We start from the raw sequence: 10,049 nt of genomic DNA, 5'->3' as shown, positions 1-10,049 counted from the left end.
CTTGAGCTAGAGCGCCACTTCCGGTTTTCTGGTGGTTTATTGGAGATAGGAGTCTCACGGTCTCTCCTGCCTGGGCTGGCTTGAACTGCGATCCTCAGATCTCAGCCTTCTGAGTAGCTAGGATTACAGACGTGAGCCACCAGTGCCCGGCTTGTTGTCACATCTTTTATGATCCTCTTTGTTTTATCGTCACAAACGAGTTTGTCCTCTTTTATAAAAATGTATCATTTTGATAAAATAGTAATTATTGTAATAGATCCACACAGAGATGTTCTTTTTTGTTGTTGTTGGTGGTGGTCATGGGGCTTGAACTCTGGTCCTGGGTGCTGTCCTTCAGCTCAAGGCTAGCATTCTACCACTTGAACCAAAGTGCCACCTCTGGTTTTCTGGTGGTTAATTGGAGACAAGAGTCTCACAGACTTTCTTGCCCGGGCTGGCCTTTAACTGTGATCCTCAGCTCTCAGCCTCCTGAGTATCGAGGCTTACAGGTGTGAGCCACCAGTGCTGGCTTACAGATATGTTCTTAATCATTTGATTAAATCACTTTTGTTCATCCCTCTATCTGGTAATAGCAGGCACTCATATTTATTACATAGACATGATTGGTTATTATTAGGCATTGAATAACAAACTTTTATTTGTTTTTTTTTTATGTGGTTGTGATTTATTTATTTTGTTGCTTGTCCTAGCCACTGTTCCTGAGCTTTTTTTGCTTAAGGCTAGCACTCTACCATTTGAGCCACAGTTTCACTTTTAGCATTTTGATAGTTTATTGGAGACAAGAGTCTTACAGAGGGGCTGGGAAGGTGGCTCAATGGTAGAGTGCTTGCTTTACACGCAGGAGGTCCTGGTTTCAATTCTTCAGCACCACCACATAAGCAGAAAAAGCCGGAAGTAGCACAGTGGCTCAAGTGGGAGAGCTCTAGCCTTGAGCTGAAGAGCTAAGGGACCGCGCCCAGGCCCAGAGTTCAGGCCCCACAACTGGTTAAAAAAAAAAGTCTTACAGACTTTCTGCTAGAGCTGGCTTCAAACTGAGATTCTCAGATGTCAGCTTCCTGAGCAGTTAGGATTACAGTCACTGGAGCCTTTGTAGAATAGTTTTTTTAAGATGACACTAAAAATCAATTAGCATGTTTAATTTTAAAGCTCAGTATTAAAAAATGAATATGTTTTTCTAAAACTTTAGGCTAAGTAACTTTTTGGTGATTCTTTCACTCAAATTGAAATAGATTTTAGAAATAACTATTAATTTTAGTTATTGACTGCAATAACTGCTAACTTCTGTTTTCTAAGGCTAATATACTCATAGATTGCTGTGGATGAAATAATGAAGTTTTTAGGAGGCGTACTAATTATTGTAGTTAAATATTAATTTTGTTGTTGTTGTTGTTGGTTGTAGGGCTAGAAATCAGGGCTTAAGTGCTGAGCTCTTTTGCTCAAGGCTAGTGCTTTCCCACTTTGAACCATAGCTCCACTTCCAGTTTTTTGAATGGTTAATTAGAGGTAAGAGTCTCTTGGGGTCTTTTCTGCCCAGGCTGGCTTTGAGCCATGATCATCAGATCCCAGCCTCCTGAGTAGGTAGGATTAGAGGCATGAGCCACCAGTGCCTGACAATATTCAAAAATTTACTGGAAAATTTGATAGTGGGAAATGATATTTGGTCACTAATTTCTCTAAGGAAAAATATAGGTGAATGTATAAAAAAGCCTTAAAATGCTACAAAAACAGCTGGGCACCTATAATCCTTCCTACTCAGGAGGCTGAGATCTGAGGATCATAATTTGAAGCTAGCCTAGATAGGAAAGCCCATGAGATACTTACATCTCTAGTTAACCTCTGAAATACCCAGAAATGGAGCTGTGACTTTAGTGGTAGAGCAGTGGCCTAGAGCACAAAAGCTCAGGTTCAGCTCTCAAGCCCCGAGTTTAAGCCCCATTGTGAGTACACACAAAAAAAGCCAAAAAGAGAAACATTCTAAATTACAGTATTTCTTTTCATTTCAGGGCTGAACACAGAGTGAAATCATTTTCAGAGGTAAAAGACTGTTAAGAATACAAGATGGGGACTCCTGGTTCTGGAAGGAAAAGAACACCCATGAAAGATCGATTTTCTGCAGAAGATGAAGCTTTGAGTAACATTGCCAGAGAGGTATGTCTGGTAAACTCCCTATCATTGTACAGTGAGATTATCATATAAATGTGGGAGTGGCAGAGATAGGTATTTATACATTTTGAGCTAGCTTTAGAATGCTTACTGTGAACCAGATGCTAGGGCTGACCTCTTTCATACTGTGTTAAAATAAAATACATAGTTAGATAAGTATTGAACTAAGCTGAAATTAATTTGCATTACATTTTTGTCCATTCAGTTCAAGTATTGTTCATATGTACTGAAATGTCTAATTCCTCTTCAAAATTTAGGTGTAAGATAATTAGAATGTTGGAGATACAATAAACTATATTGCAAAAACGGTCATTTTATGATTTGAAGTCCCCTGAGGATCTGTGTAAATATTGACAGTCTTACTTTGTTCAGCCTGACTTTGCTCATGGCTCTTTTGTTCCTTGCTGGCACTTTACCACTTGAATAGTATTACCAGTTCTGATTTTTTGTTGTGTAATTAGAGATGAGGATTTGTCTTCCCCAGGCTTACTTCAAATCTAGAACCTCATGTCTTAACCTCTTGATTAGCTAGGATTATAGTTGTGAGCCACCACATTTTTTTTGTTGTTGTTGTTGTCGGTCATGGAGCTTGAATTCTAGTTCTGGGCACTGTAGCACCAGATTTTTTTTTGGCTCCGGTCGTGGGGCCTGAACTCTGGGCCGTTGAGCCCAGATTTTTTTTTTTTTGAGGAAAAAAAATGCTAGCATCTCCTAGGCTCTTTTTGTATTGTCATTAAGTATGTAGTTCTTCCCCCTTTTAATATAATGCTTCTTTTACAAAACTGGATAGGATTCCGACCTGCTGCTTCATTGAGTATTTACTTGTGCATGCTAAGCAAGAACTCTTTTGATACTGAGCTATCTCTCCAGCCTATTGTTCTAAACATTTTACCTAAGGTAATTTAGTCTTGTAAAATTCTGAGATTTATTTTATTATTATCTCCATCTCACAGATGAAGCAACTGTTACACAGACAACTTCCCCTAGGTTACTTAATGAGGAAGTATCAAAGCTTGGGTTCAAACACATAAAGTCTGGCTCTAGAGAATGTGCATTCAACTGCTTATTATGTCACACTGTTTAAACACTCAGTCTTCTATAACTCAAGTCCTCCAATAGTTTGCTTTTTGGTAATTTTTCATGATTTTTTCCATCTTCATTCTAACAAGAATCTTGAGTTAGGTAGAGCAGATATTATTAACCTTATGTACAGTTGAGAAAGAACAAATGAAGCTAAGGCATATTTATCTACAAGGTATCAGAACCCAGACTCAAAGTCAGCCATTTTTGAGATACACACACACTCACACAGACACAGACACAGACACACACAGACACACACACACACACACACATATTTTTTTTGGTGCCAGTTTTGGTGCTTCAACTTAGGGCCTGGGGGCTGTCTCTGAATTTTTTTTTCTCAAGGCTAGTGTTCTATCACTTGAGCTACAGCTCCACTTTTTTTTTTTTTTGTCAGTCATAATGTTTGAACTCTGTCTGGGAGTACTGTCCCTGAACACTTTTTGCTCAAGGCTAGATCTCTACCACTTTGATCCACAGCTCTACATCTGGTTTTCTGGTGGTTAGTTAGAGATAAGAGTCTCACAGACTTTCTTAAGACCCTTCTGGCTTTGAACCATGGTCCTCTTATCTCAAATTCCTGAGTAGATAGGATTATAGTGTGAGCCACCAGCACCTGGCTAAGACTATTTTTATCCCACTTTGCCATACTGCTTCCAGACCCTTTGGACTCTGGAGACAAACAAGTATGATTTGAATTACAGCTCTGCTAGTTACTAGTAGAGTAATTTTGTTAAGTGATTTTTCTGGATTTCAGTATCTATATCTGTAAATCTCCCTACCTCACAAGCTTATTTGATGATTAAAGGGTGGTAATGCAAGTGGGTCTCTACAGTTAGGTTTACAGCAGACTGTTTATTGCTTATTAAAAAGTAAACATGGAAGATGGGTATGAGGCACATACTTTGGAGGCTAAGGGAGGAGATTTTGAGTTTGAGGACAACCTGGGTTACAACCTGTGTCAAAACAAAAACCAGAAAGTAGAAATAGAAAGAGGTGGTGGAAAGGTAACTAGATCTTTTCTTTTCTTTCTTTCCTTTTTAATTTTTTGTTGGTCATGGGACCTGAACTCAGGGCTTTGGCGCTATCCCTCAGCTCTTCAGCTGAAGGCTAGTGCTCTACCACTTGAGTTACAGCACTACTTCCGGCTTTTTCTGCTTTTGTGGTGCTGAGGAATTGAACCCAGGGCCTCATGCATGCAAGGCAAGCACTGTTCCACTGAGCCATTTTCCCAGCCCCTAACTAGATCTTTTCTTTTCTTTCTTTTTTTTTTAAAACTAGATCTTTTCTAAAATAAGTTTTTTCTTTTCTTTTTCTCCCTTCCTTCCTTCCTTCCTTCCTTCCTTCCTTCCTTCCTTCCTTCCTTCCTTCCTTCCTTCCTTCTTTCCTTCTTTCTTTCCTTCTTCCTTCCTTTCGTGCTTGGATTTGGACTCAGAGCTTTGCATTTCCTAGGTAGGTGCTTTAGCTCTTGAGCCATGCCTTTAACTCTTTGCTCTGCTTATTTTTGAGTTAGGGTCTTGCTTTTTGCCCAGGCTGGCCTGGACTGTGGTGTCCCCTATTTATGTTTCACATGTAGCTAAGATGACAAATGTGTGCTGTCATGTCCAACTATTAGTTGAGATGGGATATTGCAAACCTGTGTGTGTGTGTGTGTGTATATGTGTGTGTGTGTGTGTGTGTATTCTGGCACTGGGCTTGAACTTGGGGCCTTAGTGCTGACCTTGAGTCTTTTTTGTTAAGGCTAGTGCTTTAATATTTGAGGCATAGCTCTACTGGGGAATATTGCAAACTTTATGCCTGGGTTAATCTCTAATCGCAATCCCCCTACTCTAGCTCCTAAGCTAGGATTCTAGGCTTAAGTCACCAGCACCAAGCTTAAAAACCCAGTTTTTTAATATAAATTGTTCTCAAACACCAAAATCTCTCAGGGATCTCAATCAATATACAAATTCTGAGATCTTATTCCATATTTGCATAACTGAATCTAGACTGAGCTCAGAAAATTAAATTTCCTTCTTTCACTCTTTCTTTCTGATTCTTTCCTGGAATTTTGGTGGCCAGTCAGGTTTGGGAATCATAAATCAAAATATATAGATGATCCTATCCTGGATGGTAAATTTGAGGCCTCACACTTGCAAGGCAGGAACTTTTGCTGCTGATTCATGCCTCCACCCATATTTTTGCTGTTTTTTGTTTGTTTTTTTGGGTCCGGTCATGGGGCCTGAACTCTGGGCCTGGGTGCTGTCCCTCAGCTCTTCAGCTAGCACTCTGCCACTTGAGCCACAGCAGCACTTCTGGCTTTTTTTTAAATTTTTTCTGCTTATGTGGTGCTGAGGAATGAACTCAGGGCCTCATGCATGCAAGGCAAGCACTCTACCACTGAGCCACCTTCCCAGCCTTGCTGGTTGTTTTTGAGATAGGGTTTGATTCCTACCTGGGGTGTGTGTCTGGGTGTGATCCCCTTCTGTCATAACTAGAATAACAGGTATGTGCCACTGCATCCAGCTCTCTGTTGAGAAAGGGTCTTGAAAATTTTTCTTCCTGACCTTGCCTTGAACTGCCTTCCTCCAAATCTCAGCCACTAGTGCCTGATTATTGTTAGATTTCACTTTTTCTTTTTTTTTGTCGGTTGTAGGGTTTGAACTCTGGGCCTGGACACTGTCCCTCAACTCTTCAGCTCAAGGCTAGCACTCTACCACTTGAGCTATAGCGCCACTTCTGGTTTTCTGGTCGTTTATTGGAGATGAGAGTTTCGCAGACTTTTCTGCCTGAGCTGGCTGAACTGTGCTCCTCAGATCTCAGCCTCCGGAGTAGCTAGGATTACAGGCGTGAGCCACCGGCGCCCGACTCTTTTTTTGTTTTGGTGGTACTGGAGTTTGAATTCAGGCCTCATGCTTTCAAGACAGGCACTTTTACTGATTGAGCAGTAGTTTTTTGCTGTCCTCTCCTTCCCCCGAGATTGGGTATCAGTGCTTGTCTATGGATAGTTTTTTATAGTTACAGGTTATTTCCCCCCATTTGTAACTACTATGCTATGTTTCCTCCCTGTTTATTACTAACTAGTTAGTTGTAGTATAACTATGTTTAATTAGTTATGTTAGCAGCATTAGTTCTAGCTAGAACTAATCAGTTCTAGCATTAGTATACTAGAAGCTATACAATAACAAAACAATTATAACAATGATATGAAAAGCCAATATTTCTAATTTTTATTTTTATTTTCAGAGTTTGAGTAAGCATACTAACTTTCATAACAAACTCAGAAAAGCTCAACTTTTATTTGAAACTTGAAAGGGCTGATTTTTATTGTTAAGATTTTGTTATATGATATGTGCCTAGTGTGAATCAATAGTTTTAAAACATTAGAGAAAATAAGTTCAGTAATTTTAATTATTCCTTCTGATTCCTTCTCTTTTCTTTAATGTTTTTTAACCATTCACATACCATCTGGTGGGTTAGTTAATGTTTTCTTGATAATAATAAATACTTGATAAATACTTAGGAGAAACAATTTAAAAGAGAAAGAATTTTGGCTCATGATTTCAGAAATCTTAGTGTTGTCAGGCTTCATTCCTTTTAGGCCCATGGCAAGGCAGAACTTTATGGATGAAGAGCATGGCTGAGGGAAGCTATTTACCTTGGTGGCAGCCACGAAGCCAGAGTGAGGATGGGGCCAGTGACAAACTGTATCTTTCCAGGGTGTAGCTTCTGTGATCCACTCCTCTTGACTAGACCATACCACCTAGCCTCTGCCACTTTCCAGTAATGCCATCATATTACAGATCTGTTAACGAGTAATCTGTTGATTAAATTCATACCCTCAGAATCAAATCACTTTGCAAAACCCAGTTGTTATGTGTTAGCCAAGCCTTCAATACAGGAGTCTACTCAGAGTCAAACCATATACTGTTCACTCACTGTATGGTAGGCATTCATTGTGGGGCCATCATTTTTGCCAAAACATACTGCTTTATGTCAGAAACAAAAATGGACAAAACCTCCTGTAATGATGAAGATGACAAACAGCTTAATATATAAAAACTTTTTTCTTTAGTTAATTCTCAAGAATTTTTTGGTCTTTCCTTACTTCATGTTCTTTTTTTTGCCGGTTGTGGGGGCCTGAACTCTGGGCCTGGGTGTTGTCCCTGGGCTCTTCAGCTCAAGGCTAGCGCTCTACCACTTGAGCCATAGTGCCACTTCGGCTTTTTCTGCTTATGTGGTGCTGAGGAATCGAACCCAGGGCCTCAGGCATGCAAGGCAAGCGCTCTACCACTGAGCCACCTTCCCAGCCCCTTCATGTTGCTTTTTGTCTTTTTCTTTTTTGGTACTGGGGATCGAACCCAGGACGTTGCACTTGCTAGGCAAGTGCTTTGCCACAGAGCTACATCCCAGCCCTCATGTTGCTTTTTGAAGTGGACAAAATATACCACAGTGTTTCTTTGGCTTTTTGTTGAGTGTTTGGTTTCCATGCTTTTCAAGTTAACTCAAAAGGAAACAATCAGATGGGTGCCGGTGGCTCACCAGTAATCCTAACTATTTAGGAGACTGAGATCTGAGAATTGTGGTTTGAAGTCAATTTGGGCAGACAAATTTGAGAGACTTTGGTGGAGGTATGGCTCAAATGATAGAGTGCCAGCTATCATGAGAAAACTGAGAGTAGGAAGCCTTGAGTTCAAGCCCCAGTATGGGTAAAACAAACAGAATAAGGAAAAGAAACAAAAGATAAATATATTCCACAAACTTGATAATTTGCATGCAAAATCATGGATTAGAGCACATTTTTTAGATTGTTGTAGGATATACATAAAATTTGCCATCTTATGAATGAATTAAGAAAATAAGACGTATGTGTACCATGGAATATTACTCAGCCGTAAGAATTAAATTATTTAATTTGCAGAAAAATGAATGGAACTAGAGATTATCATGTTTAGCAAGATTAGCCAAGCTCAAAAAGGAAAATATGCATGTTTTTGCTAATCTGTGGAATCTAGAACTAACATAGCTATATTCATGTATGTGTGTGTATATATATGTATCAATATATATTTATACTTATATATCGATAGATATATCTATAGAAAGCAGTCTTTAGAGATATATATCAATATATAAACTATATTTATATCTCGATATATACTTAGGCTATAGATCTATAAATAGAAAGAAAAAGTGATTATAATAGAGATTGGAGGTCAAGGAGGAGAGGAGAAAGAATGATAGAGCATGTATATATAAAAATATATTCTGGCCGGGTGCCGGTGGCTCACGCCTGTAATCCTAGCTACTCAGGAGGCTGAGATCTGAGATCAAGGTTCAAAGCCAGCCTGGGCAGGAAAGTCCGTGAGACTCTTATCTCCAGTAAACCACTAGAAAACTGGAAGTGGCGCTGTGGGTCAAGTGGTAGAGTGCTTGCCTTGAGCTGAAGAGCACAGGGTCAGCGCCCAAGCCCAGAGTACAAGTCCCTCTACTGACCAAAAAAAAAAAAAAAAAAAAAAAATATATATATATATATATATATGTATATATATATATATTCTGTTTGAAAATGGTATAAGGAAAAACTTTGAAGGATGTTAATATGAGTATGGGATAACAGGGAAAAAGCATGAGAAGATTTATAAGAATAAAAAAGAATATGAATTTGTGAAATATCATTGTGAAACCCCTTTGTAGAATTAATATAAACAAACAAAAGGACAGGAAAGTAAAACAGGCCCAGTTCAGGGGCAGGTATGTGAGAGGGCCAATGGAGTGGATGAATAAGGGTAAACATGGTTGAAGAACTTTATATGCATGTATGAAAACAGAATAATGAAACATTTTGAAATTATTTATGATGGAGAAAGGGTCAATGAGGGAGAGTGGTGGAGGGAGTGAGATTGATTAAACATGTTATCCACATAAATGTAAAGGTCACAATGTAAACCCTTTGTACAACAAATATATGCTAATAAAAATGCTTAGAGAAAAAAATTACTATTTTAACCAGTAAGTAATACTGTTCTGTGGCATTTAGTTGTATATATGTTGTGCAACCATTACTACCATCCATCTCCAGAGTTCTTTTCATCTTGCAAAACTCTAGTGCATTTTTAAACAGTGTTGAAATATTTGAAGGATGCTTGGTGAAGGCTGGAATGTGGGTGGATTTAGAAACCCTCCACATCTGTAATAGGCATGCTGCTGCTTTGGTAGGAGTGCTGAAGGTTTCACAACTTTTGGAAGGGTAGTGGGTGTTAGAATTATCAGTAAATACACTAGCATGTGAAAAGACCAGTTTGAAGACTCGTTGAATTTCAGTAAAAATTATCTGAAAATAAATATATGGTGTGTCAAATTGGGGACATTAAGGCAGTTAGCCTCTCTGTCAGAGAAGTAAGATGAGGAAGAATGAAAGCCAGTCATGCTGCCTTACCACAGTCACTTTGGTGAATATTATTTATGCTGAGTAGTCCTATGAAAAGAAATCAAACCTTTTGAAGGGCAAATGGTCTTCATTGAAGCCTGCATTATTACAGCTTTTTGTGTTAGAGCTGAAATTGGGAATAAACATGTTTTATGCACATTACTTCAAATGGAAGTCATTGAAATGTTGAGTTTGGACAATTATCTTAAATCTAAAGAATGAATGTCTGACATAAAACTGTTCATCTTTTTTTTGGGGGGGGGTCTGGTCGTGGGGCCTGAACACTGGACCTGGGCGCTGTCCCTCAGCTCTTCAGCTCAAGGCTAGTGCTCTACCACTTGAGTCACAGTGCCACTCCTGGCTTTTTTTTTCTGCTTATGTGGTGCTGAGGAAT

General features: G+C 39.1%; 1 protein-coding gene across 1 annotated transcript in view; it reads left to right on the top strand.

Annotated features, from left to right (window-relative positions):
- Lrrfip2 (leucine rich repeat (in FLII) interacting protein 2) overlaps window positions 1-10,049 on the top strand; it is a 122,163-nt gene that overhangs the window by 26,986 nt on the left and 85,128 nt on the right. Inside the window, exon 3 of the mRNA XM_013027033.1 lies at window positions 2,004-2,148. Coding sequence (XP_012882487.1) covers window positions 2,059-2,148 — 90 coding nt within the window. The 5' untranslated portion in view covers window positions 2,004-2,058. The remainder of the gene's footprint in view (window positions 1-2,003; window positions 2,149-10,049) is intronic.

Source organism: Dipodomys ordii, unplaced genomic scaffold (assembly GCF_000151885.1).
Source record: "Dipodomys ordii isolate 6190 unplaced genomic scaffold, Dord_2.0 Scaffold99, whole genome shotgun sequence".
Lineage (NCBI taxonomy): Eukaryota > Metazoa > Chordata > Mammalia > Rodentia > Heteromyidae > Dipodomys > Dipodomys ordii.
The sequence above is the reverse complement of the archived record's forward strand: the minus strand, read 5'-3'. Positions and strand labels throughout refer to the sequence as shown.